This window comes from Mustela nigripes, chromosome 12 (assembly GCF_022355385.1).
Source record: "Mustela nigripes isolate SB6536 chromosome 12, MUSNIG.SB6536, whole genome shotgun sequence".
Lineage (NCBI taxonomy): Eukaryota > Metazoa > Chordata > Mammalia > Carnivora > Mustelidae > Mustela > Mustela nigripes.
The window spans coordinates 60139821-60167649 of NC_081568.1; the positions used below are offsets into that span (position 1 = coordinate 60139821).

At 51.7% G+C, this 27829-nt stretch overlaps 2 protein-coding genes across 3 annotated transcripts in view; both read left to right on the forward strand.

Moving 5' to 3' along the window:
* The window catches only part of RANBP17 (RAN binding protein 17), a 315430-nt gene extending 313775 nt beyond the window's left edge, over positions 1-1655 (forward strand). For both annotated transcript variants that reach the window (XM_059417349.1, XM_059417350.1), the window contains one exon: positions 1246-1655. In XM_059417349.1, coding sequence (XP_059273332.1) covers positions 1246-1342 — 97 coding nt within the window. In that variant the 3' untranslated portion in view covers positions 1343-1655. The remainder of the gene's footprint in view (positions 1-1245) is intronic.
* A 9276-nt stretch (positions 1656-10931) lies between these two features.
* Positions 10932-13780, forward strand: TLX3 (T cell leukemia homeobox 3). Its single transcript, XM_059417351.1, has 3 exons — positions 10932-11545; positions 11901-12144; positions 13072-13780. Exons 1-3 carry the CDS (start codon positions 10984-10986, stop codon positions 13280-13282), a joined length of 1017 nt encoding a protein of 338 aa, XP_059273334.1. The 5' UTR covers positions 10932-10983; the 3' UTR covers positions 13283-13780.
* Positions 13781-27829: the final 14049 nt, after the last annotated feature.

The following is a 27829-nucleotide window of genomic DNA, read 5'->3' on the forward strand; positions in this document are numbered from 1 at the left end:
AGTAAAGCATGGCACCTAGGACATAGGAGCCATAGTAAACGTGAGTTCCCTCCTCTGCCCAACCTTTAAGAGTGGCTGGTTTTACAGTTGACGATGAGATCTAAATGAAAGGAACCCAGACTTATCATCCGTTCATTTATTTAGAGCACAAAACTTTATTGGGCATGGACTGTGTGCCAGCATTGAGGATAACATTGGTGAAATACTTGTTCAAGGTTTTTGCCTTGCCTCCATTAGAAGCTTCTAATGGAGGAAACAGACCATAATGAACAATGTAGGAAAAAAATGTTTTCGGGGCCTGGGAGGGATTGCCTGCACCATCTCTTGTAAAAGTGGTAACATTCAGATGCTTCCCCATTTGAAATGTGAGACATTAGTCATCCCAATGACATGTGGCGGTCCCCAGCCTGGGCCCTAGCGGTACAAGGCCAAGTCGGATAGGCTCTGCAGACACACCCTTGACTGCTCATCCCATGCCATGATCCTCTGGCAGGCAGAAGAGACTGAATGAATGGGGACACCACAGGTGCCAGAAGGGGGGAGATTGCATCACTTGAGGCTTGGGAATTGGAGTATCCCCTCCTGAGCTGCTCTGTAAAATGATGCCAGACAGCCCTCCTGTTTAAGAGAATACAGATGCCTTCCACGTGCCATGCACTAGGGTGAGTACATACGGGCATTGTCTCAACTGAGTCAGTGAATTCTCACTTCCCACAATCCCATGAGGTAGCTATTCCAGTTGAGCCCCAAGACAAGTGGCTAAGTATTCATCCAAGATCACCCCACTAAGAAGTGGTGAAGCCAGGATTCGAATCCAGGTAATCTAGCCTGGTTTTCTCATCTGCAAAGTGAGAATACGAATACTGACCTTTGGGAAGACTTGTGATGCCTAAATGGATTTGTGTGTAAACTCAACCCAGTGCTTGGCACAGAAACTTTGATTCATTTCTTTATATTCCTTACTGTCTGTGTGCAATTTGACTTTTAAAAGCCGTTTTTAAATAGTACACCCACAAAATGTGCCCCTCAAAATGGTCCAGGCACATCTGGTGGTAAAACCCTTGTTTTCTGGAAGGGAGAGGAAGAAGCAGGGGTTGGTTGACAGCAGTGGAGGTGGTAGGAAGGAGCTCAGCCAGGATTGGGGCTCTCTCCAAGGTCCTGACCACCGCAGTGTCTTCATCATCCTCCCTGCTCACACCACCTCGGCCTTCCCACTGCCCCCAGCCTTTCTTCCTTTTTCCGCAGGTTCACCCAGAACCTGTCCGTCTTCAGAAGAGACGTGGCAGAGGCCCTGCGGAGTGATGGCAGCAGTGAGCCATGCAGTCTGGACATGATGAGCTGACCGCCTCTCCCGACCACATGCCGAGCAGCCTTTACCGAGAGACTCATGTGCATCTGGGTCCCAGGACAGTGATGTTGGCTAGCCCAGGAGAATCTATTTTTCAAAAGAAACAACAACAAAATCCCTTTTTTATAAGTCTGGTCTAATTCTAAGAATTTATAATAGTGCACAATGTAAATTCAGTCTTTGAGAAAGCAAGAGATGGGTTTTCAGTCTTTCTATAAAATACCATTATCTTTGTTGTTATAATGCTCTAAAAGGGTGTAGAAACAATATTTAACCAAAGAACTTAATAAACCAGGTTTGAACCTAAGTCTGCATTAGTAAATGGTACTCTGTCATCAAGGTCGTGAATGTCTTAGAGCAGCCTTCAACGTGGATCCTGTATCAAGACAAATACCATTTGAACCCATTAAATTAGTAGTTTGTTGGGAGTCTGGAAGCAGCAGCGTTGGGGTCTCTGAGCTGTGGGCACTTAGAACAAGGCTGGGAGCCCGCCAGAGCCTCCCACAGGGCCACGCAAAGCCCTCTTGGCCTCAGCAGCATCTGATAAAGTTGAGAGACAGTAACACAATTAAATGACTTACAAACAACGTTTGCTTTTCACTGGCATAGATCTGAAGCGGTTTGGTCTAGAAGAATTAAGCCATACAATTACCGCCTGCAGAGCTATTCCTGGAGGCCGCCCCCACCCCCGCAAGAGGTGCTGGGCGGGGCTGGCTCTCAGTCCTTCCGCCTCCGTTTCACTTTTAAGACAAGCTGCAGGTGCCCAATTATAATATATATTCACCGCAGCCCTGGGCCACCAAAACAGAGCTAGGTGCTAAAGTTCAGATTTTCAGAGCATGAAGAACAGCTGATTTCTGCCCCTCCACAAAAACCCTTGACTACCCTGGGGATTGTGACTTAAACCCGGGACATGAAGGAGGCCCTTCCAGTTTGTGGCAGACTATAACTAGGCTATTAATTTGAGATTGCCACTGTCATCTGGCTTTTGTATCTCACTGCTCTGTCCTCGTGGTTCAGGCTCGTAGCAAATATTGTGCCCTTTATTGCTAATGAGACATGAAAGGTTGGCCTTCCTGGTGAAGAAGAAGTAAATCCACAGGCCCCTGTTATAATCATGTTTCCTGGACTAGTGTTTCTTGAAACCTTTCTTGATAGTTGAGTTTAGCAACAGGCATGTCACATCAAAGCAAAGTCACCCAAGTTGATCTCAAAATGTTTCTCTTCTATATGTGAGGCCAGGAAATCAGGGAAAGGTGTGCTACAAAGAGGGTTGCTTCTGGTATTCCATGGAAACACAAGCCGTGGCCTTATGCTATACTTCATTAGCAGTGGGAAATGTAATTTTCCTTGAGAAGGCACACTTTAAACTTTATAAAACATCCCACTCTTGGAAGAAGTCTGACTTGAGAATTTGTTTCTCAGGGGCTTATTACTACATCCTCATCCCACAAAATTGGGATTCCTAGAGGGCCTCCCCCATTCTGACACTTCGTTCCAAAAGCACCACCCCATCTACATTGAAATGCTCTCAAGAAAATAACAGTGTGCCCTTGCTTTTCTTTGCCATGCCACCAAAGGTCACCTGGTGGTTTCACAGGGAAGCCAGGGAAGGTTCCGTCAACCTTGGCCTTGGAGAGCTGCTCCCAGAGGAGGACTTATCAGGCCTGCCCCCACCGCCAACGGCAGCCTGTTCGTTGTTGTGGAGCAGGGGTTCCAGGGGTACTGTGAGGCCTCACACAGGCTGACAGCAGACACAGCACACACTTCACAGAGAATCTACCATGCCCTTTGGTCCTCACAAGAGCCCTATGAAGGGAGACAGCATTACTCCCAACCTTCAGGGGAGGCCACGAAGGCCCAAAGGTGGTACATAGCTTGCCCAGACCACACAGGTGAGAGCTGAATCCATGTCTTTCTCACCTCAGAGCAAGTCCTGGTTTCTCCGGAGAAGACCTGTATTTCAGAACGGTGAGTTGAAACCAGTTCATATTCATATCTTCTTCCATTTGTTTTTCTGAACCCTGCTGCTATGGAACAAATTACCCCAAAACGTAGTGGCTTAGAACAACACTGATTATCTCCCAGTCTCTGAGGGCTGGAAATCTGTAGCTGGGTCACCTGCTTAAGGGTCTCTCCCAGACTGTCATCAGTATTGTTGGCCAGGCCTCAGCTGGGGAAGGACTTGTTCCCATGCTCACTCAAAGCTTGGAGTCAGCTCCTCACGGACTGGCAGTCTGAAAGCCTCAGTGCCTTGCCGAATGGGCCTCTCCAGAGGGCAGCACACAACATGGCATCTTGCTTCGTCAGAGCAAGCAAAATAGAGAAGAGACAGTGCTACCGTCTGGAAGTCCAGCCTCTCAGCTAATGTCAAAGGTGACACCCCCTCAGTTCTGCTGTTTTCCACTAAAATAACCACTAGGACCAGCTCATACCCAAGGGGAGGGGTTACACAAGGGCATGAACACTAGGACGCAGCGATCTTCAGAAGCCATTTTCAAAGATTCCTGCCACAGCTCTCTTATCTGGTCTGTGCTGGAGAGGTTGAGTTTGGCTTCAAGTTTCTTCCTAGAAACCTGGACAGGAATCCTGATTTTCTTGGGAGGGCTAAGTTCCATCCTGTGTCCTAAAGACAAAAAGGGGGTGGGGAAGCTGGGCCCTTTCAGGAGCACAGATACTGCGAGTTTGGCCCCCAGTAGAAACCCTATGGGAACTCAGCTCTGCGCCCCCACCTGCAGCCTGCAGCGGGAAGGGATAGTGAGGACTCCTGGGCAGAAAGTTCTCCAGAGAGACACCCAGAGTCATAGAATTTACACAAAAGAGAACGAGGTGGGTTTGTGGGTTTGTTACCTGCCAGAATGAGAGCACAAGGGTATGTAACACGTTCAGCAACAAGAGGAAATAAACCATGTGGACAGTTCTTCGGGGCTAGAGGGAAGGGGAGGCAGGAGGTGTAAGCCGGGGCGGGGTGGGGCACCTGGTCCTCCGCACACCTGCCTCGTTCCTCCAAGGGAGAGGGAGGCTCTGCTAGCAAACTGCTCCGGCTGATTCTCCAGCAAGAAACAGCGTGAAGGTGTTTGGACTTTGCTCAATGTTCGCCCTCCACACTGACTTAAGACCCTGACCCTGAGAAAGCTGTATCCTGCTTGTGTTCTAGATGTTTCCATTTTTCTAGGCTTTCCATTCAGGCTTCTCTTTGGGAGGAGAGGGAGGAGGATGGGTGAGAGATGAGGAAGCGGGAGGTCCCTCCTCCATGTGATGATTCCAACTGCCCAGGAAAGCCGTCTCGGCCTCCAGACCGTGCCAAGCTGGAAGTGCTTTTGGGTTATGGTACTGGAGGTCTCTTTCAGCAAAACAGGCCTGGCATACAGCCACCAACTGAGACCCTTGACAATTAGTTACCCACCAACAGAGAGTCGAGCATGAAAAAGAATAGAATAGTCTGGATGAGAGAAATTGGCGAGAGTGAAAAATCTGGCATGGAACCCTATCTAGACGGAGGCCAGTCCAGCGTTGGGGGGCGGTAGCACCTGGGAGAACTCAGCTCCTTACAGTGAGGAGGGAAAGAGCACCTGGAGAGGAGAACAAGGTGAGTAGAAAGGGAGAAAGTAACAGTTTCAAGGCGAAAATTAAAAAATTACAGTCACTATCATTTATTGAGCACCCCCTGAGCACTGCAAACTGCAATCTCATTTAAATTTAATGTTTCCCAATCAGAATGTCAAGTAAGTAGTAGTATCCCCATTTTAGAGATGAGAACACCGAGACTGAAAGACTAACCCAAGGCCATGGAGCCTGATTCAGAATCAGGTCAGCCAGGCTCCAAAACTCCTGTTTCTTTTCCTCTCTCAACCCTGAAACTGGGTACTTCACCTTGGGGCTCCAGGGACAGTGGGTGGGGAGGTGGATCTGGGGACCCTCTGCGACCCCAGTGAAGCTGGACACTCTCAGAGAAAGGCCAGTCCCACACCCGGGCTCCTTGAGTGCTGTGTCTATGGGTTCTGCCACTGATTCATCCTCCTCCCTGAACTTCATAAAATCGTTCCTGAGACTTTTTAATGTTTTATTGAGGTGCAAGTTTACGATGACAGCAAACCTTTCAAACTACAGCAAGAGTAACCTGCCTCCTTGGCATATTAAAAAATAATGGTAGTGTCGGTTTTTACGTCCCATAGTTTGGATTGCTGATAAGAGCGCTTCCTTGACAAGATTCTTTTTGAGGTTTACAGAAAGCGTAATAAAATATGTAAGTTACATTTCCACAAACAAAAGCTATAACATAAGTTATTTATAAGCGTGAGATACAAACAGTATCACGATAAATAAACCATATAGGGTACTTGCAACATCCATCCTAATGTAATTTGCCCAACCAAAGTGTGGAGACGAAGTCAAATTTAGTAGAGAAATCTGTCAGGAAGAGAGGAAAGTTGTAGAAGCCGAAATGGAGAAAATGGCTGCTGGGTGGTGGAGGGAAAGAGCAGGGCACGAGGTCAGGGGTGGGGCTACCTCAGAAGACCCCCCCCCCCCGCCACGACCACCACGGGGCCGCCCTCAGTGCCCGTGTCGCCACCCCTTCACCTGAGGGCACACGCAGTCATCTGCAGTGTCCCGACTCACATGCCCCTCCACAGCCTCCAGCAGCCCCTCTCCCTTCCTGTCTCTTGCACCCTCTGTCCTAAGTCCGGCCCCACAACCAGGGTCTCCATCTGACTGCCAGCCGCCCTGCCAGGCCAGGCCCTCCTCAAGCCTAGGGCCCAGGTTGGACTCAGCACCAAGATCCTGGAAGTCATTCATTTCTCCACCACAGATAAAGCCAAGAATGAGACAAAATTCTCTGCCTTCAGAAAGCTGCTGAGCAGGGTGAATAGAGGGGTTCCAGGCAATGGGGGCAGTGATGAAAATAGAGATGGGGAGTAAAGCGGTAGGGGGGGCTGCTTTGGAGGGTGCCGGACCCCCCACACGGAAGCACTTGGATCCTTTTCCTCTCCCCTTGTCTGACCTTGCTGTGTGCTCTTCGGTTTAGTACTGCAAACTCTCATGATGATCCTCCGTGGCCCCAGCCCCAAGACACGGAATCAAATGCCGTCAACACTGTTCCGTCCTGAAGGAACTCTCAAGCCAGTTGGGGAGAGGGGAGGACAGAAGTGAGCCCACCATGGCCAGCTCTCACCCCTGCTCCTGAGCTCCACCAACCCCCCCCCCCCGCTCCTCCACTGATTTCTCCTCCACACTCAGTCCTGGGCCTTGGACCCTTACTACCAGTTCCCAGAGTAGAAACGGGAATATAGGGTAAAGGGAAAAGCATGGGCTCTGGAGTCAAGATAGTCCTGGGTTCAGATCCCAGCTCCAGCCTTCCCAGCTGCATGCCCTGGGAAAAAGACCTCACTTCCCCAAGCCAACTGTACTTTGAGTCTCACGACCCGTGCTGGCGGGGTGGGGCCAGGGGTGGGGGGGACACAAATTGCACACAGCACCAGGCAGCCTCTGCCTTCCTCCAGCTGGCAGAGTCTTGGGCCCTGGAGGACCTCCTCAGGAAGGTTCTTCGTGGGGAGGCAGCGATGAAGAGCTTAAACTGCCTTACTCCCACTATCAGATGGGGAAATTGAGGCTCAGAGTTGGGACATGGTCCAGAGATGTGCATTTAAGTGCTCAGGACATCGGTGTTGAGTAAGTGGCTGAATGAATGACTACATTTGGGCAGACATCTTTAGAGCCTTCCATCCTGAGAACTGCAGGTGCCCCTACAGACTTCCAGCTATGGTGTGCAACCCAAGAATGGAAGGTGGGCAGCCGGTGACATGGTGCATGTGCCAAATTATGTGTTTGTGTCTTTGTCTATGGAAATAGTCCACAGTATTTTCATCGATCTTTCCAATAGGATTGTGGACCCAAATAGGTTGAAGAGCCCCGATTCGATCTTTACCCCATTTCATAGGTAGGGAAATTGAGTCCAATTCACACAAGAGGTCGATGGCAGAGCGAGACCGAACGAAGCTGGCCTCCCACACATGGGCAGTTGGGAATTCCAACATCCTGTCTCCCAGCCCTGCAGGCCCCTCCCCTCCTCTGTGTCTCCCAGCAGGGCTTCCAGCAGCTTTTCCCTTCCTCCCAGCTTCTCCATGGGGAAGAACAGACAATGCGCTGCATTCTGGAAGTCTTTGTGGCCCCCCAAGACCCTGGATCTTAGAATTGTCACTTTCTGATCTCCCCTCTGGTGCGTGTGCATGTGTATCTGGCACCGTTCCGTTGGTAGCAGGCAAGAAGGGACAGCAAAAAATTACAATCTCAGGAACACCAAATGCGCATCAAAGTGCAAGTGGGCAAAAACTGCTTAGAGGTAAATGTGTGACCTTAAATATCTTTATAAAAAAAAAAAAAACAAGAAATCTTGATAAAAATTAACTATATTTTCACCCCCACAAATGAAGAGGAAAATAATTAATAAAAATAAAACTTTCCTCAAAGAGATGGCATAAAAAAAGAAGGAAATAGAAGACTTCTCTTGAAGACCCGTAGAATAGACAAACCTTTGGTAAATACGATAAGAAAAGGCACAGCTCAGTGACACGGGGAATAAAGAGCAGAGGACATTAGCTCGGATTCACAGGAGAGTTTAGGAGAGTATCTCCCCACAACGCTGTAACAATGAATTGGAAAATTTGGATGAAACGGACACTCTTCTGGGCACTGGCTGCCAAATGTGAGCGATCATCAGAATCACCTGGAGGGCTTGTGAAAGCAGATTGCCTAGCCCTACCCTGGAGTTTCGGATTCAGTAAGTCTGGGCTAGAGTCCAAGAATTTGCATTTCTAACAAATTCCCAGGTGCTGCTGCTGCTGGTCCAGGCATAAACTTTGAGAACCCCCAGGACTACTATCTGCCCCCCAATCACTCCCTTTCCTGGGCTAACAGCTCCACTCTCTCTGGGCTGGAAAAGAGGGGGGTTGTGATCCATGTGGCCCAAAGCGCCTACTGATGGAAGACAGTAAAACCAGGCATCTCAGAAAGCTGGGACTCAGGCGATGAGGCCGGTGAGACCAAGCTCTGTCCCATCCATGTCTGGCACTGCTGGGTGCTTTCACCTGGTCGGGCTCACTTAATCCCATGACATTGGTGCCGTTGCTTTACAGGATTAGGAATTGAGGCACAAAAAGGATGAGTGATTCCCCAAGGGCACAGCTGGTAAACAGAGGTTGGAATCTGATCCTTACACACTGGACCACTCACTGTGGTACCCGGGAGAAGGGCTGGCTACATCACCCACTTCTCTCTAATTCCAAGCCCACACGCTGTGTGGGGTGCACCTTGTTAGCCTAATTTAGCAAAGCCCTGAAGTGGGGAGGACAGGCCTAGAAGCCGGGGCTTGGGAAGCTAGAAGGGAAGTAGAGCTGGAGAGGTGCCTACCTAGCCCTGGAGGGGGGCGGGGGGGCTGTGAGCTGTGAACTCGCTGACCTAAAGTTCCCTCATCAGGTAAAAAATGGGATCAATAACCGTGTTTCCTCACAGGGTTGTTGTAAGGAGTAAGGACACGCTCAGCCCCCTGCCTGGCACAAGCTACGATCTCAACCTACTGAGACCTTACTGTTGTCGTTAAAGTTGTTATTATATAATTCGGTTTCTCACAGGCATGTCCACAAACCTTATCTCATTTATTTCTCACAGCCACCCTGGGGGGAGCTATTACCCTTCCTGTTTTACAAATAAGGAAAATGAGGCTCCAGGAGAAGCAAGGAGGGACCAAACAGCCCCAAACCACCAGTGGCAGAGCCGGAATTAGAAAGCAGCCCCCTCACCCCCGCAGAGAGCAATGACATCCGCTCCCTTTAAAGGTCTTTGGATCCCCAAAAGAGCAGAGAAGGGCTAACCCCCCCCCCCCCGGGCCGTGGGCACCCCCCCCCCCTACCCCCCCCCCCCCCGTAGCCCCCACCCCCCCCCCCAAACAGCAAAAGCTAGAGACTTGCCCAAGGTCACACAGCAGGGCAGTGACTGACTCGGAATGAAAACCTTAAGATTTCAAGTCCTGAGGCCTCTAGGTCACCGGGGGCAGATTATTAGGAAGAACCCCCAACATCCTGCCTCTTGCCCTTCTGGGTCCTGTGGGACTGATCCCACTGATAGACAAATACACGTTTCTCTTCAAGATACTGAGACACTGCAAATAACATAAAACAGCAAACAAATAAACAAGACTCATCAGAATAATAGATCAACCATCCCGTGGGTGTGAGAGGGCTGCACTCGCTCAGTGCCTACTATGTGCCAGGCCCGAAGCCCTGTATCTCATTCAAGGCGTAGGACAATCCCGCAATGCACGCATTGCCCATTTCATGAACAAGAAAACCAAAGCCTAAAGATTGGAAGTCACTTGCTCAAGGTCACTGAGCTAGAAAGTGAACGACCCGAATGTGAATGCTCAGTTCTGGCCAGCCTTATTTCCGAGCTCTCACCACGTCCGCAAGACGGGGTGAGAGTGAGAGGGCCTGGCCAGGGATGCAGCAGTTTGCACCTAATGATTTCAGAATTCGAGGGTAGACAACGATTCTGTAAGTCGCCTCCAGGGGAGACAGCAGAGGCTGGCGCTGGGGATGGCCGCCGGCCGTGAGGTCCTGTCCTGTCCTGTCCACGATGCCCCTCTCCGGCCTCAACCGTCCCCGCGGGCATGAACGGAGCAGGGAGGGAGTAGTCCAACGCCAGGCTGGCCTGCCGCAGGAAGGACTCGCTGCTCCCGTTACCCAAAGAAATCCGGCTATTTGCTCCAAAGACGACCAGCCCCCGCGCCTCGCCACTCAGGCATCCCAGGTCCCCACATCTGCAGTCCATGGGCGGGTTCCCACACGCGACTACAGACCCCGTCCAATCTGCAACGAATTTCGAGGGGCTGGATCCCCGCTCCCCACTGGGTGACCCTGGGTCCCTAGACCAGCCGGGCCGGGCACGCGTGGGCACCTGTGAATCACACCTCGGTCCGCCTGGCGAGTGCCAGGGAATGTCTCCAAAGTGGCCCGGGCGGGGGTGAATTCTCCCCACGCGGGTCGGTGTCCTCGCGAGAGCGGAGCGTGCTGCGGTGCTCCCCTCACCCCGCGCGCTGGGAACGCGGAGCTTGCGCCGGGAGGTGCGCTCCTTTCGTTGCTCCCGTGGCGGTGGGGTGTCCAAGACGCTTCCGCGGATTCCACAGGGTCGCTCCGGGCTTGCAACTCCATTGTAATTGAAAGAATTCACATGGTTTGGTTTTTACCCAAATTAAAAAATTTGGAAGAAAACGGAACCCCCTCAGCAAACGGCAATCTCAGCAGCAGAGCGCCCTAACCCGCCCCGCGCTGCGGCCGGGAAGCGGCCCTGGCCGGCAGGAGCGGGGAGCGTCTGCTAATTGCAGCGTCGTTAGATTTCGGGTTTGGGAGGCTGCGGTTCGGGCGCTAATATCCGCCGCCCATTATCCCAGCTAATAAATTTGACCTATTGTTCGTTTGTTAAAATGATGTCACCTTGGAACAGTCCCTAAGCTCCTATTTCCATGAATTAGGCCTTTATTGAAAGCCGGGAGCCAATGGGAGGAGAGAGGCTTGTTGATCGCAGCCAATGGCTGCGGCGGGAGAGGAATTAGCAGCGGAAACTCCAGGTTCGGTTCAAGAAAGATGACACAGAGCCTGTCGGGCCCGCGCACTCTTGGCAAAGTTTCAGTGCAACGAGAGGCGCCGGGCGCTCCATGGCCGCGCCGTAACAGGGACCCAGCCGCCTCCCCGCCCAGCCCAGCCCAGCCCTTCCGCCCGCCCAGGATGGAGGCGCCCGCCAGCGCGCAGACCCCGCACCCGCACGAGCCCATCAGCTTCGGCATCGACCAGATCCTCAACAGCCCGGACCAGGACAGCGCACCAGCCCCGCGGGGCCCCGACGGCGCCAGCTACCTGGGAGGGCCCCCCGGGGGCCGTCCGGGCGCCACGTACCCGTCTCTACCCGCCTCCTTTGCCGGCCTCGGCGCGCCCTTCGAGGACCCGGGATCTTACAGTGTCAACCTGAGCCTGGCGCCCGCCGGCGTGATCCGAGTGCCAGCGCACAGGCCGCTGCCCGGGGCCGTGCCACCGCCTCTGCCTAGCGCGCTGCCCGCCATGCCCTCCGTGCCCACGGTCTCCAGCCTGGGCGGCCTCAATTTCCCCTGGATGGAGAGCAGCCGCCGCTTCGTGAAAGACCGCTTCACAGGTGAGCAGGGCCAGCCAACAGGCACCGGGCCTCGGCCCTCCCGGGGCCAGAGGCGCCGCGCTCTAGGTGCTCCACTCTGGGAAACGGTTCTGGAGGCCCAGGCGCGGCGGAAGCCTCAGCGCGTGGCGCGCCGGGCAACCACAGGGGGGAGGAAAATCAGGGAGTTTCGGGGAAATAAGCCTACGCCCAGGGGCAGAGGAGAGTGTCTCCCGCCGGGCTTGGTGCTGCTGGGGACGCGGGGGACCAACGAAATAACGGAGCACTCTGTGCTTCACCGGGCGACACGGGGTCCGCATGGGGCCTGAAGGGCAGTGGAGCCGGGCTGGGCTTCAGGGGCCCTCGTGTGTCTCCGCAGCGGCGGCGGCGCTCACGCCCTTCACCGTGACCCGGCGCATCGGCCACCCCTACCAGAACAGGACGCCGCCCAAGCGTAAGAAGCCGCGCACGTCCTTTTCTCGGGTGCAGATCTGCGAGCTGGAAAAGCGTTTCCACCGCCAGAAGTACCTGGCCTCGGCCGAGAGGGCGGCGCTCGCCAAGTCCCTCAAAATGACGGACGCGCAGGTCAAGACCTGGTTTCAAAACCGGAGGACCAAGTGGCGGTGAGAGAGGCCCGGCCGCTAGCACCCGCTCTTCGCCCGCCCCGCGCCTCAGCCTCGCGCTCCCCTCATTCTCTGCTCCCCGCTAACCGCCCTCCCAGGGCTGCGCTTCCCCACTCCTTCCCAAATTTTATCTCCCTTCTCTCCTTCCCGCCGGCCTGTGTTTCTTTCCCTTCTCTCCCGCTCCTCGGCTTCTCCATTCTCAGCCGTGTCGCTGTCGTGCGCCTCTCCAACTCACCGTGTTCTCTTCCGACTCTGCGCCCTCTCGGTTTCCTCTCGCTTGCACCTCCACCAACATCCGCCCCACCCCACCCCGGGCTCTCTCGCACTCCCCTAATCCTTCCCGCTTGCCTTCTCGGATATCCGACGTCGGCGCGGGCTCCATATTCCCCCTTAGGCTCCCCATTCTGACTCCAGCCCCGTTTTTATCCGATCCCTATTTCCATCCAACCCGTGAACGGCGAAGCGATAGTGTTTTGGAAGAGAGGTTCGGGAAGGGCCTGGGAGAACTGGGTGAAGCTGACCCGGCCCAGGGACACAGCGCGGGCAGCTGCAGAGCAGCCCTCCCACCCGCGGACCCTAGCGACCTGACTGTCCGCAGGGCCGAGTCAGTTAGACGCACGCCATGTCCCTGTTACCCCGCAAAAGAAACATCTTTGTTGTTGGCGAGGCCACAATACCCGGACGTGCAGGTGGGCGGCGGGCTGAGTCCCCTCCCGGCGACCACCCGACACAAAACAAAAACAAACCATGCCAACCCACTCCCCGGACGCGCGGGCCTCGGGCGCACAGCGCGAGCAGGGGTACAGACGGGTCCTGCGCCTCGAGGCTCCCGGCTGGCCTCCGCTCCCGGGAGGGCTGGGGGCCCCGCCGGCGGCCCCGCATTGCCGGGTGCATGACGGTGCTGTCCCTCTCCCTCCCTCGGTGCAGGCGGCAGACGGCGGAGGAGCGGGAGGCGGAGCGGCAGCAGGCGAGCCGGCTCATGCTGCAGCTGCAACACGACGCCTTCCAAAAGAGCCTCAACGATTCCATCCAGCCCGACCCTCTCTGTCTGCACAACTCGTCGCTCTTTGCTCTGCAGAATCTGCAGCCCTGGGAGGAGGACAGCTCCAAGGTCCCCGCCGTCACCTCTCTGGTGTGAGCCACCAGCGCTCACAGTCTTCAAGGATCGCCGCCCTTACCCGGCGGGGTGCCCCGGGCCCCCAGCCCGGCTGGGGTGAGGGGGGGGCCCGAGGCCGAGAGGTATAGGGGCCTCCGAGCTCCACTAGGCCCCGGGGCGCGGCCGCATCTCCGCCGGCCGCAGAGGGGGCTGGGCCCGGGCTCCGCGCGGCTGCACAATCCGAGCCCCCGCCCCGCGCCCAGTCCCGCCCCAGGCCCGGGCCTGACAAAGAAAGCGCCTTACGTTTCTCCGCCCCTCGCCCGCACCCCCCGGGCCGGGCGCCTGTATTATACTTTGTACTTTTGCCCAAACGTGTAAATAATAAAAGTTTTGGCTTTTTTCTTTAGAAACCGGCCACCTGCTTCCCCCGCGGGGGCCGCTGGAGGAGGGGCGGCCGACCAGGTGGCTGGGGGGAGCGCCAGGGCTGGGGCACCCTGCGTTTAGGCTGGGTCCACTCCTCTCCTTTTCCGTTCCTTTTATTTAAGTCGTTTTATTTAATAAAAAAGTTAGCTATTTCACTTAACGCCGCTTTTATTTCGTTTTCGTTCCAATAATGCTCGGCGAACCCGACCCTGCGCCCCACCCCATCTGCGGCAGAGGCCGAGCCGCGGTGTGCGGGGGCGCGTCCATCTCTCCAAGCTTCGTCGGTTTTCAGCTCAGCTCCAACTGCGGCCCGGGGCCCCGGGGAGGATCCGCGGTGCAGGTCAGTTCGTGCCAGCTGCGGGCAGTTTGGGTGCCGGCGGGGTGGGGCGGACTGGGAAGGGCATTCAAGGCCCAGAGGTCGAAGGTCGGCGCCAGGCAGGGTTGAGAATGAAAGCCCCCCACCCCCCACCCCACTCCCGGCGGTTACTTAGGTTGTCACAGGCCAGACTCACCTTGGGGGTGAAAGGCACCGTGACCTCGAACTTCTAAGAACTCAGAACCCTCCCCCCCCCCCCCCCCCCCGCACCAAACCAATGACCTCCTCTTTTTCCAGTGAGGTCTCAGGCCCTGGGCGGACCCAAGGACTGGCAATAGGGAATCTGCGCGCACTGTGGGCGGGCTGTATGCACAGAACCCGTGCACGGCCCGAGTCTCCAAATGCTCCTTATCTAAGGCGAAAGCTCGGGGCACAAACCCAGAACACCAGCACCCTTGTGGGTTACGTGGGACCAGAGGTGGGGCGTGACTTCATGTGACGTCACCGCAGCCTGGTGGCGTCACTGTTCAGGAGAGGGGCGGGGCACCCGGAAATCTTGGAATACAGAGCCCAGGTGTGAAAGCAGCGAGGCCCAGTCCACCCAGCTTTACCTCGGCTGAAAAGCTGAGTTTCAGGATCACGGGATGAGCGGTGGGTGGTCCCTTCCAACAGGACACACACTCAAGCGTTCGTGAATATTTCCTCTTGCTCCCTCAGTTTTCCTCCCTTTTATTCAGTCTTTTAACTTGTTTTTGTTTGTTTGTTTGTTTTAATTCTGACCTCTCCACTTCTTTCTCCACGATGTTCTCTATTTTCTACTCTATTTGTTACTTTTGGTTTCCGTGTGACTGTAACTTCTGCTTTTCCTTTACAGCTTTATGATTCCTTATATAGTTCGTTCAGTATTGCTTTTAGTTTCCGTGACTCTTTGTCGTATCCTGCCCACCCTTCTCTCTCCATTTCTAAATCTGCCGTCCTCTGTCTCTCTCTAGGTTTCTTTCCCAGCCTTGCCTCCTTCTTCCCTCCTCTCCTTTTGTTCTTTTTGTTTTCTTTTTCTGGTCTCAGAATCTCTTTGCTCCTAGCTTTCTCTGTGTCTGTCTCCGCCATTCTCTCCATGTCTCCATCCCTTCCTCCTGACCGGGTTCCCATTAGCTTCCTGAGGTGAAACAGTTCTGGGGCTGTCCCACAGGCCCCACCCGCCTCAGCACACCGCCTTTTGCCCAGGCCAAGCGCCACCCTGCGGGCTCCGGTGTTTGGGCAATTTCGTTCTATGCGGGCTGTGGGATTGTCTACACTGGCAGGGCTCAAGAGACAGCAGGGAGTCTAAGAAACATGGGCAGAGCTCCTATGGTGGCTCCCTTCATCTGCACCTCCAAGCTCCACTCGCCCGGACTTATAAACACCCCCAGAGAGGGACTAGAGGGACTCAGATCTTCAGGTATTTTCTGCGGGTGGTTTCTTGAAATGATTCTATTTTCTCCACCAAAAAGCGTGAGGAATGCCCCCATCGGGATGAGAACCGTTGACCTTCCAGAATGGGGACTTGAGCATCGAAGAATGACCTTCTTTCCATTTGCTAGCCAAACAGCCCCTTCCTCAGGAACTGGCGTGGCTTTCCAATTTCCTTTTTTTCCTTTTTCTCTATAATAAGGCATAGTGGTTTTGGTTTTCTAAAATATTTTTGTGTTTTTGCCTGGATGGTCCTTAATTCCTGGGCCTTTTCAGGGAACACACAAGCATCTTTTTCTTTCTCTCTGGTGCCTCCCTCGAGCCTAAGGTCTTTGAACCGGAACCCCGCCTGGGGTCTGCGTTCAGCCAAGCCTGGGGATGGGAACCTACCTAGTCTTGCTTTGGTTCTCAGGGACGTCAGTATTTTCCCCCACTGGCGCTTTTGCCCTGTCTGAGCGCTTTACCCCAGCCAAACCTTGCCCAGACAGAGACTAAGGGTCCATCTCAGTTCGGGGGCTGAGCCAACCCGTGCTGGACGGGGTCTGGACTGTGTCTCGCCCACACCCACACAGAGCTGTATGGATGCCCCCAACGGGTAGGACAGATTGCTGGGTGATGCAAGGGTGTTTAGTGTCCAACCCCGTCCTCCCCTTTTACAAAGCCTGGAGGTTGCCTTTTACATTGTGGCCATGCAGGACTAGAGCCCCAGGACGCCCTGTTAAGGGTCACAGCTCGCACTCCCCACCGTCTGGAAGGCCGTGGTGGTGCAGAAATATCCAGATTAGACAGCCGTCTCTAAGGCTGTGTGTAGGGGAGGGAATCTGGAGTAGGCAGGAAAGTTCACATGGAAGCTTTCTTGGTGATTCGCTCCCAACATTAGGCCCCACCTCTGCCGGAGGAAGCAGCCTTGGCTGCAGAGGCAGCGGGTACGTGTGGACGCCCAGCCTCACGGGGGAGAGAATTAAGGAATAGAAGCCCCGGCCTCTGGGTGAAGGCTGAAGACCGACTCGTTGCGCTTCCCACAGGGCCGTTCGTAACCTCGGTTAAAGCGTCTCTAAAGCCGTGCCCATTTTACAGATGCAGGACTGGGAGACAAGGGTCAGCTTGTCTGCCTGCGCGGACTCTTCTCGCGGGCTCTCCTCGCGCGTTCGTTTTGGGAGTCCACCAAGCAGAGAGGTCTGGGCCCCAAGCGTCCGCCAAGAGGGGTGAGGCTGCCCTGCCCAAGGGTGAGGAGTTAGGCTGGTCTCAGTTTTCCCTGGGAGGCTCCAAAGCCAGTAGAACCTGGGGGGACACGGCCGATCGAGAGACACACACACACAGAGAGAGAGAGAGAGAGAGAGAGAGAGAGAAGCTCTGGGGCCGGCTGCTGGCTTCCCTCAAGTGGGGAAGATTCCCTTTCAGCAGCAGCCTGTCCAGAGCCTGCCGGGGACTGCGAGCTTTGCACGCAGTGTGGTTTATGATGACCCACACAGCATTTCTACGGGTTTTGGATCCCCCACACCACTCGCCAGTTGGTAAAACGAAGGCTCAGAGAAGTTCGGAAATTGGTTGTGGGTCGCGCGTCTGCAGCGCACCCGCGCTTCTTATTCCCTCAAACCAAGCGCTCCCTCTCTAATACATGGGGGTAAGGAGGGACTTGGCCTGGTGAGGGCTGGGGAGACGGCCTAGGAAGCACCAGCAGCCACCCTGACACGAGGCCTGGGGTTATCTGTGGGGCCGAAGGACTTTCCCACGCCCCGCTTGGGCGCTGGACGCGGCGCGTTCCAAGGGCACCAGCGACTCTGGGCTGCCCGGCTAGCGCATGTTTGCCCTCGGAGCGGGAGCGGGGAGGCTTAGCCGCGCCACTCCCATCGGCGGTGAGACTAGCGAGGCCCCGCAGCGCCCCTGGGCTGCGCAACCTTCTCTTGCCGGCCGCGCTTCTCGAAAGCCGAAGGACGCGGCCTAGTCCACGTCGGGCGGACAGCCCGCCCGCTGCGCCTTTCCGGGGTCAAGGCCGGGTGCAGTAGAAGGCGGCGCGCGTGCGTCTCGCCGCAGTCTGGTAGGGCGCGCGGGGTTAGAGTCCTCAGAATAAGGTCTCCAACCTCCTGCTGAGACCGCCCCGCCCATAATGGGTCTTAGGCTGCGGCAGCGCTGAAGGTTCCTGGGAACCTTCACTAAAATCTAAACCTCGGCTTCGGCGCAACTAAAGCACAGAGCGGCGGCGCGATGCGGGCGTCGGCATTCGGGAGCAGCGAAGGGTTCTCCACCCTCCGGGCGGGTTTCCTAATGCGGAGCGGCGAGGGCCCGCATTTGCAAGCATCCGCTCTGTTTTATGCATCTCCTCTCAGCGATGTCCAGACCCAGTCGCCCACTTTCTTGTGGTTCAGAAACTCGCAAAACCCTCACGGACTTGCCACGGATCGGCGCCTTCCCTCTCGCCACCCACCCGCGGGCTGGACCAAGTTCTCCGCTCAGCTCCGTCACGTTCTTCTGTATGGCCCTGAGCGAGTGGCTTTGACTCTGCGCTTTGGTTTCCGCATCTGTAAAATGAGGGCTATATAGTCACTAAGGAGTCTTCCAGGGAAAATAAAAGCCCATGGCTTATCGTACAGTACAGCTGATTATCAGCTTATTATGAGAATAAAAGCATTTAAAAATATATTTGTGGATTAGAAATCTAATTAAACGCCTACTAAGAACGTAGGTGTTTGCTCAGAGGTGTTGCTCTGAGAGAGGAAAAGGCAGGAATATGACCGTGTCCCCCCAACTGCAGTCATCTCTCCTGTCATCACTGTAAGTAGAGTCTTTGGCAGAGAAGTCAGCCCCGAATTTAGGCCTGGTTTGATGGGTTAGAAGTGTCAGTATCCTGGTGTTACCTTGAGATGAGTGGCCACATCTGTCACTTTAGTTAAAATGATCCGATAAAGTTGTTCTCCGAAAAGTGTCAAACCCACTGCCAGTTAATGAGTTAGTTATTAAACTCCTCTCCCAGTTGGTGTGGAGAGGAAGTGGGGTGGAGGAAGGAAAAACACACCTGAACAGAATATTTGATCGGAGGTTTTTCACCTTCCAACATCCCAGCGATTCTCCCCGAACAGTCCTGTGTTCCCATTCTACAAAGAAAGACATTGGGGAGCCGGAAAGGCAGGGGACTCGCCCAGGTTCACCTCGCACCACCGAACTCAGCTCTGGACTCAAAGCTCTTGGCTGCAAGCCCATCTGGCTGAGTTGCCATCCGGCCACAGATCGCAGCCTGTTAAAGCCCTACCCGCTGCAGGGTCATTAGATTTGTGCTGACCCAGACTCCCCCGATGTTAAAGAAGCCAGCTCTCGTGCTGGCCCGCTACCTGGGATATATTGGCTTCGCTATCAAGCCTTATTGATCGATGGATTTATCTGGGACACGCTGACACTCTGGAAGGCCTGAAACCTGGGACAGCAGTGCACCCTTTGCCTTCTTCACCCCCAATCCAGGAAAAATTCACTCTTCCTCCTGCCAGCAGAGATGCAGCCAGCAGGAAAATGCGGAACGCTCCGGAAAAGAAACAACCCTCTCCAGTACGAATAGACGAGACCCGCTGAGCCCCTGGGGCTGCAGAACGGGTGTGGGCTCAGAGGGGCACCCGTGAATATCCAGTATGCTAAACAGCGCGTTCGCATCTGCTGTCTGGGGCGCCACAGCTGGCACACTTTTGTTCCTAGGAAGTAATGGGACTAAGGAGGAGGGGTTGGGGGAGAGCAGAGAGGAAACCCAACTCCAAGAAGACGGGAAGACGCGAGGGTGGGGGGAGGGCCCTGGGAGGGCTTGCCTTCATTAAGACGGGACTCTCCTTGCAAGTTATTTTGTTCCAGGGGGTGGGTGGGGACACTCCGAGCAGGGATGGGGCCCTACACCCACCCAGTCCCCAGCTCCTAGAGAGCCCCAGAGCAGCAGCCCCCTACTCTCCGATAGTGGCCAGGATACCATTTGATGAGACCGGCTGCACAATCTCCTGTAATCCTTCTAAGGACCCTGGAAGACAGGGGTTACTCTAATCCCCTTTTTACAGATGAGGAAACCAAGACTGCGCAGAGTGTGACACAACATTCCCAAGTCCTCTGACTCCAGGACTTTAACCCAAGTGGACTGAGTCTGGCTCATTGGCTTTTACTCAAGAAGGTCCCTCAAAACCCCTTGGTTATGAAAGCCAATATCTTCAAGACTGTCAGAGGCAATTCTGACTGATTTGAAAATTATCATTCCCAAACAACTTCAGATACAAACCAGAATACCCTGGGTTGTATTTATAAGAATATGGTAAACTGTTATTTCTCTGTGGAGTCCCCTAAAGGTGGCTGCAAGGCACGGGGTCTTCCACTTTCCCTAAGGGATTCAGAGGTCTTCCATAGCCCTCTCCACAAGCCTAGGCTAACCAACAGTGTCTAATGAGCCCCCCACGGATGCTGACACACCACGGTGTGCCCCTCAGCTTCAGACCATGAGGACTTCTGACTGAGGAAGGGAGGTGGCACTTTTATGTGGTCTGCTTCCTCTCCCAAGATGCCCACAGCATGTACAGAGCTTTCCTTGGACCGGGTTAAAATCTCGGTTTTACCCTCACCAGCTGTGTGGCCTTGGACAAGTCACTTTGCCTCTCTGAGCTTCATCGACCTTCTGTACTCTGCAAGGATAGATCTCCCTCACAAGGTTGTTTGAGGACTAAATGACACAATCCATTGAGCATTTCACCACCAGGACCCTGACGCACAACAAGCACTATGGTACATTTACAATACTTATTATCAGTGGTAGATGAATTTTCACAAGATAAATTGTTCTTGTTCTCTTCCTGGAGAGAAGAAAGCAGACTGGGAGAATATGAGTCGCTGGCTCAGGGTCAGATGTTAAGTAACAGAGCTAGGGGCGCCTGGGTGGCTTAGTGGGTTAAGCCTCTGCCTTCAGCTCATGTCATGATCCCGTCATGATCCCAGAGTCCTGGGATCAAGCCCTATCGGGCTCTCTGCTTGGCAGGATGCCTGCTTCCCTCTCTCTCTCTCTCTCTCTGCCTGCCTCTCTGCCTACTTGTGATCTCTGTCAAATAAATAAATAAAATCTTTAGAAAGGAAAAAAAGTAACAGAGCTAGAATTCAAACCCAGTTATGTCAGTGTTTAGAGCCCTAATTCACTCACTCAGTGTAATATCTTCCCCTTAGAGAATCTTCTAGACTGTTGAAAATCTAGATTATTCTAAATAAGAGTAACCAGGTTCTCTGCTGCCTTCTGGGGCTTCTCTTTACTTGGATCACTGATGATTGGCACACTGCAACAGCCTAGTACACATTTCTTCAATAATAACAGTAAGTATTTTTTCCAGAACTACTATGGGCCAGCCTGTGGAATAAGCATTTTACACAACTGATCTCATTTAACTCTTCAAACAGACCTAGAAAGTAGATCTCATTTTGACAATGAGAAATTTGAGTTAGGGGATGTTAAATAACTTACCGACCTCCAACAGGGTGTGGCTTGCAATCCAGTTGTTCAGACCCCACAGCAGCCAGAAACCCAATCTGTGCCGAGTGCTAAGTGCTAAGCACTGTCCTTGGCACAACCTTTCTATTTCTCACACAGTCCTCACAATCACCTTTTAAAAGATTTTCGAAACTCCATTTTACAGATGACACGACTAAGTCTCGGTCACTTTAAAGTGGATTTGTCCAAGGTCACATAGCTGTCCGACTACAGCCGTTCTCTGTTTACTGGCCGGGGATGCTCCACTCTGTTTCAAAAGTTGAGTTCTTCAACCAAAGTTGGATTGCTTCACGAAGATGGGGCCGCCATGACTATGGGAGGTGGAGTTCTCAGATGAAATATGAGCAGCTGTGTGACTTTTCCCACAAGGAGGCCAGGCAAACTCGCTATTTCCTGACTCTCTCCGAGGGAGGAGATGTCAGTGATATTGTGAGCAGACAGTGATGAAGCATCGGGAGGTAAGATGAACACAGATAAACCAGGATAGGGGTGGACAAAAGGCCTGCAGTCCTGCTCTCGGCCTGCAAGTACGCAGCAAAGAGCCTTGCTAGGAGCTGTCCTCACTGGCTTCAGCTTCTCTCTCCTCTGCTTGCCTCCTTGCCCCACTACACTATTATAGCCTACCTCCCCTGCCCCCCTTTCCAGAAAGAGCTGCTTTAGATGATGACCCCAGGCCCTTTATACCCTCACGTTCAAAAGCATGGCAGGGAGCATCTTATGTTACTCACTGGAATCTAAGACTTAAAGACCAGGTAAGGTGGATTGTTTTGTTTTGTTTTGTTTTTCAAATTCTTCAGGTAACAAGCAAAAGACCTTGAGCGTGGAGTTACTAAATCTGAAGGTCAAGGTCTGGGCTGACATCTTGGATTTGTTTGTTCCACATACGCCAGATTTGGCCAACCTCACCACACACTGTACCAGACAAGCTTCTCCTGGCCTCCATAATGCTCAGCACACTGGGCACTTAGTAGGTGGATCAGTGAGTCCTGGCGACTGTCCTACCCACAGCTTGAGCAGCTCGGCTTGAGCTGAGTGGCAGCCAGCAACCCCTCCCTTTCAGGCTGTGCTTGGTAAGCAGAGGTCAGAGTCTGAGGCTTCTCTGCAGGAAGGGCACCACGAAGAGAAAGTTGAACCTGCGCTTTATATAGTTTAAAAATGATTTGTCAATGGCGACAATTTACAAAAATATATTTCTGTTGCGGCATCTCCCAATCGCTGGGATTTATGGCTTCATCTCTTGGATTTGAAAGCACACCCGCATGCTTTGGCAAATGGGAAAATGTATGAACAATTTGTTGGCTTTTTTTTTTTTTTATCAAGTTTCCCCAAATATGTAAACTCTGAGAGCGCCTTATTCTTTTCAAATGATCATTCATTTGTCTCCAGACTCTATCTTTTGGCACAATTTATTACTCTCTATTTCAAAAAACTTAAATGCATTTTGCATATTAGCACGTAACTCTTGTTCCTGTCTCCTCCGTTGTGGAAAGGGCTGGATTGCTTTTATAAAGAAAAAAATGGCTAATAAAATTGGCCTCAGCACCATTGCTCTGCAATTCTTATGAACAGTAAAGTGGTACTTACCGTCATTGATGTTAAAAGCTATTTCTAAATTATGGTGCCATTTATTATCTCTAGTGTCCAAAGTAAGTTTAAATGATGCTTATAATTCATGTTTTACCAAATTTCCTTTTCCCCCCGAGGATACCTCTGATTAACTTATGCACATTAAAGCGCTTTTTAAATTCTTCTTTTATTGCCATTATGCTCTGAAAATCTCAGCGATTCTCAAAAATGGGTAATAAACTTGAGATAAAATGCTGCAGTTTTAGATCAATGCTGACATATCACTGTGGTGATTTCTACAGAGCTAAAGTGATAATGCTTCATATTTACGGAATATATACTAGGTTATTACTACAGTATTACCATTTTGTTCTAAGATGAAATGAGTAATTTACCAATTTATTAAACTGTTACATTTAAGTATTGCTTAGGACATTACCACCCCAATCTGTTTACTTAGCTTGAAGAGTTACCATTAAGATACCCTGTTTATTTAGGTAAAATTTGTAATCATCATGCCTTCCATTAACCAACTTATTTTTCTGCAAGGCTAATTGTCTGGAAATGAGTTTCTTCTTATTTACTGTGCTACATTCTGCTTAGCTGGCTAAAAACGTCACCCCAGCAAGAAGTGCTAGGGAAATTAATAATACATACAGAGAACAGTTTTAATTAGTATAATACCAAATGTTAATAAAAGATTTATGATGCCGTTAAAAAGTTCTAACAGAAGAGATCTTAACAGCTTCGGGCTCAATTTGTCAGGAGAGGACGACCCTCTTGTGGGAGGCCAGATTTGGGTGATTCTCAGAAGATGCTGGAGCTCTGGGGAGCACTGGCTGGAGGTGACGGGCTCTGCCTCTAGAAGGGGTTTGCTGGGAGCTGAATAGAACGGCTGTTGAATGCCAGTTCTAACTTGAAAGACACCAAGTTTTCTGCAAAGTAGGAGAGGACTACAGGCCAGCCTCAGGTCCTTCAGAAACATTTCCTGGGCCACCATGGTCTTTAGGGAGTTGGGAATAGGACTGTGAGAGACTGGGATTTGGGTAGCTCACAAGCTATGGGAAAAGCAGATCAACGTGGAACTAGGAAAAGGATGAATGATATTCCCTGAGTGTAAGCCCTTTGCTCACATACATCTAATCCTTAGAGTGGACAGCTAGCATTATCCTCATTTTTGGGGTCAGTACGTAAAGCCCTTGGGAGGGTAAAGCCCTTACCCGAGGTTATGCTGCTAGGGAGTAGAGCAGAATTTGAACCCAGGTCACTGGAAACCTCGCAGCACTGACTCCTGCAAGGCAATACTCCATTATTTCCCTGTGCCTTTGTGCACATGACGTCTGTCAGATGGGCACCCAGACCAGCAACTGGATGCTTCCATTTTTATCTGGATGAGTTGGTGTGCACTCATCCTTCCCCTGTCCTGTTGCCCCAAAGGAGCAGTGCTCTTTTTTTTTTTTTTAAATAACTTTTATTTATTTATTTGACAGAGAGAAAGAGAGAGAGTACAAGCAAGTGGAGTAGCAGGTAGGGGGAGAGGAATAAGAAGCCCCCCCGCCCCCCCGCTGACCAGGTAGTCCGACATGGAGCTTGATCCCAGGACCTTGGGACCACGATCTGAGCCAAAGGCAGTCACTTAACCAATTGAGCCACCCAGGCATCCCAAGGAACAGCGTTCTTTCTTTATGTGCTCATCTTCCCTCCTGTGACATGAGGACAGGAGGAGCCATTTCTTACCTTCTTTAGATCCTTAGTGCCTGGCACAGTTTAGGTTTTCTAAAAAAATTTAAGAGACCAGGGGGAAAATGAAGTGAAAAGGAGAGATGTATAAAACTTCTGTTCATAGTGCTCAGGAGAAATAGTGACTTGAGACACAGATTCTATTGGATTGCAGGACATCATGCAGCCCCCCCCTCCCTGCTACCAAGTCCACACAACCCTGGCTAAAGTACAGGAGACTGTTTTTAGTGCCCACCTCCCCAGACCCCAAGGGCCAGGTCTAAGAGCAGAGGCAGGAACCCTTTATAGGGTGAGCTGGTTCTTTCCTAGCACGCAGAATAAAAACCTGACCAAGCCAGCTACTTTCCTAACACTGTCTCCAATTTGAGAAACTCCATGGGATGAGGAACTTGCAGGCCAATGATTTCTTTATCTCACTCTTGGTTAAAAGAGAAAAACAAAAAACAAAACCAACAATAGTTTGGGGACAGAAGTTCTCCAGGATATGCAACAATCAATACAGCCTGGGCTTCTTCAAGAAAAAGAAACAAAAGGGGTGCCTGGGTGGCTCAGTTGGTTGAGTGTCTGCCTTTGGCTCAGGTCATGATCCCAAGGTCCTGGGGTGGAGTCCTACATCGGACTCCCTGCTCAGCGAGTAGCCTGCTTCTCCCTCTCCCTTGCTTGTGCTCACTCTCTCGCTTGCTCTTTCAAACAAATAAACAAACCTTAAAAAGAGAGAGAGAGACAGAAACAATATCTGAGACCAGTGCCCATGTCTGAGGCTCACCTGAACCCCTCAGTCTTCCCAGCTGTTCCCTCTGAGAAGGAGTTTTGGCCCTTCAGTGGATGATGAATGGGTAAACAAAGTGCATTCTGTACTCACAATGGAATATTTTCCAGCCATCAAAAGGAAGGAAGCACCTATATCCTACAAACATTACACTAAGGGAAAGAAGTCAGGCACAAGAGGTCCCATGTTGTATGATCCCATTTACATGAAATGTCCAGAAAAGGCAAATTCATAGCTACAGAAGAGAGATTGGTGGTGGCCAGGGACAGAGGAAGGGAGGAATCATGAGTGATTACTTAATGGGTTAGGAGTGTTTTCTCTGGGCTGATGAAGAATTTCAAAACTAGAGCGAGGTGGTGGTCGTACAACATTCCAAGTATGCTAAATGCCACACCAAACCATACAGAGTAAGACAGTGAACTATATGTTATGTGAATTTCACCTCAAGTATTTTTTGAAAAGGCACTTAAGGAATCCTAGCGTAAGTGTCCAAAGCTCCGTGTACCTGCGTGTTCATCACAGCAGTGGTTGCAAAAAGGAGACACTGGAATGGCCATAGGCCCATCGTTTAGAGATTGGTCACCGAGAACGACGTCATTCATACTATGTAATAAAAGACAACCATCAAAAGAATGGGAGAAATTGATGGCCACCAGCTTGGAAAGATGCCCGCAATGCACTATTAAGTAAAACAAGTGAGTTGCAAACTCAGATGTGTATGACATCCCAGTAAAAAAAAAAAAAAAAAACCACACCAAAAACCTACCTGCTGGTGTGCCTTTTATCAGCATAGGACCAAAGTCTGAGAGGTTTCGCTCTGGTTCCTGCAGAGGAAATAATGCTGGAGTGGGAGGAGGCTTTCATTTCTTACTGAATTGCACAGTCATTTGTATTGCAGGGTCATTTGCAAAAACAAAAGATTTTTGGAAGATAAATGTTTTGAATTAAGACAAAAGCTATAGTAACTTCTAAGAGGTAGAAGAGTGGTGGGGATAAAAAAAAAAAAAATGACCTGTAGTCCTGCCACCAAAACCTTTTTTTAGTTTATAGGGCTCAAAGTTTTTAAAAAAATTTTTTAAACACATAGGAGACTAAGATTAAAAAGAAGAAGAAGAAGAAACACGGGAAAAGTAAGACATCAAAAGATGACACTGGAGGATAAGCAGGGCCTGACTCGGCCTTTGTTTCTTCTGAAACCCAGCACCAGGCCTTGAAAATGATAGGAACTCACTAAGGTCTCAACTCCCCAGTTTTTTAAAGATTTAAAAAACGTACTCCACTTCCCTACAATTGTCAGAAGCCAGCATGGGCACATTGAACTTAAAACGTTGATAAGATAAAATGGCTGGTACATGTGCAAAGTTGAGGGTGCTTTTTAACTGAGCAACTCTGGAGGATGACTGCCTGGGGAAAAGCCTCTTATCCCAGTTACTGGGATGCTTCAGAAGGTATTTTTACCCTAAATGACTTGGGTAATTATCTCCATACTTCCACTCTGTTTTGACTAGCTCTGCAGACTGATTTGAGTTCAGAGGGATATCAGTTACCTCAACTAAATATTCTTTGAAATTCATTGTGCCAACTTCCAATTTTTTTTTTTTTTTTTTTTTTGGCTTTCAGTGGCTTTTCTCAAACAGCTAACATTTTTAATTTCTGCTGCTTTATCCCTTTTTGAAAGGTACCAGTCTTAGAATCTGAAGTATGGAATGCACCTCAGGGTCTGTCTTCGTGCGTGTGTGTGCACGCGCGTGTGTGTGCGTGTGGCGAGGCATATGTATGTACCATGACGGCCCCCATGTCAAATTTTCAAAGCAAAAGACAGAGCTAATTTTTCCTCTCTTATTTTCACTGTATTATTTTCTGTGGGCTCTAAATAATTGATAAGGAGGTCCCTTTCCATAATTAAAATGGATGTTCCTACATGTCAACACCAATAGCTTTTCCAGTAATGAGTGAATTTAGATACATGTTAGGGTTGTAGTGCAGAGTGTGCAGAGGGGAGACTGGGGGCTGGTGGGAGACACAGAGCCAGTTTCCATGCAGATGACAAGAGAGCAGAAAGGACGGAAGCCTGGAAGATTACCGGAGAAAAGTCCCTGCCTGGCCCCAAGGTCACTTTGGACAAGTAGGTGAGCCTGGATAGAAAGGCAGTGTTGGGGCAGGAAATTTGAAAACGTACTTGGTGCGATTTGGAATCTGTTCAGTTTCCTTTGTCTTTCTTCCAGTCCCTAATTCCTTCCCTTACTGACATCTCCCAGTTGCCCCTTTCCTTGATCAAAACCTGCTGCTGAAACCTTCCCAGGCATGGGGGTGGGGGTTGAGAGTACAACTTTTCCAGGTGTCGTTACCATCTTACAAATACCCAAGTCTGTTCATTCACCTTTTGGTTCAACGGACACTTCCTCCTCCCTCACTAGGGGCCCTACTCTTAGCTGCCGGTGCTGGAGACATTACAATCAAAGGCTCCCTGTCCTGCAGGAATCCACATAGAGGGTGGGCAGACAGACGGAGTGGGGCTACGGGGAGCAGGTTAGGTGCGAGGACTGGGCGCAGAGGGACAGGGTAGAGAGGCGGTTTATGCCCGTGCAGGTGGGGCTGACCCAGTGGAAAAGCTGCCTCTGGGCAGAAGTGGGCAGGGTGGCAGGACAGCACGTGAAAGGGCAGAGAAAACAGCAGACAGCTGGGTGGGTGAGGGTCCCTCCATGGGGGTTGAATCCCTTGTCTGTGTGTGCCGCTGAGGCACGGAAAGACTTTATGCAAGCGTGTGTGTGGTGGGAGGAGGGCTGGTGAACTTTAGGGAGGTCTCTCTGGTAGCCCAGGGAGGAGGATCTGGAG

Bases quoted from the DNA above. Each gene is read 5' to 3' on its own strand.
- TLX3 (XM_059417351.1), top strand. From the start codon at position 10,984: ATGACACAGAGCCTGTCGGGCCCGCGCACTCTTGGCAAAGTTTCAGTG. The intron at 11,546-11,900 runs GTGAGCAGGGCC...GTGTCTCCGCAG, and splicing joins CGTGAAAGACCGCTTCACAG to CGGCGGCGGCGCTCACGCCC. The intron at 12,145-13,071 runs GTGAGAGAGGCC...CCCTCGGTGCAG, and splicing joins AACCGGAGGACCAAGTGGCG to GCGGCAGACGGCGGAGGAGC.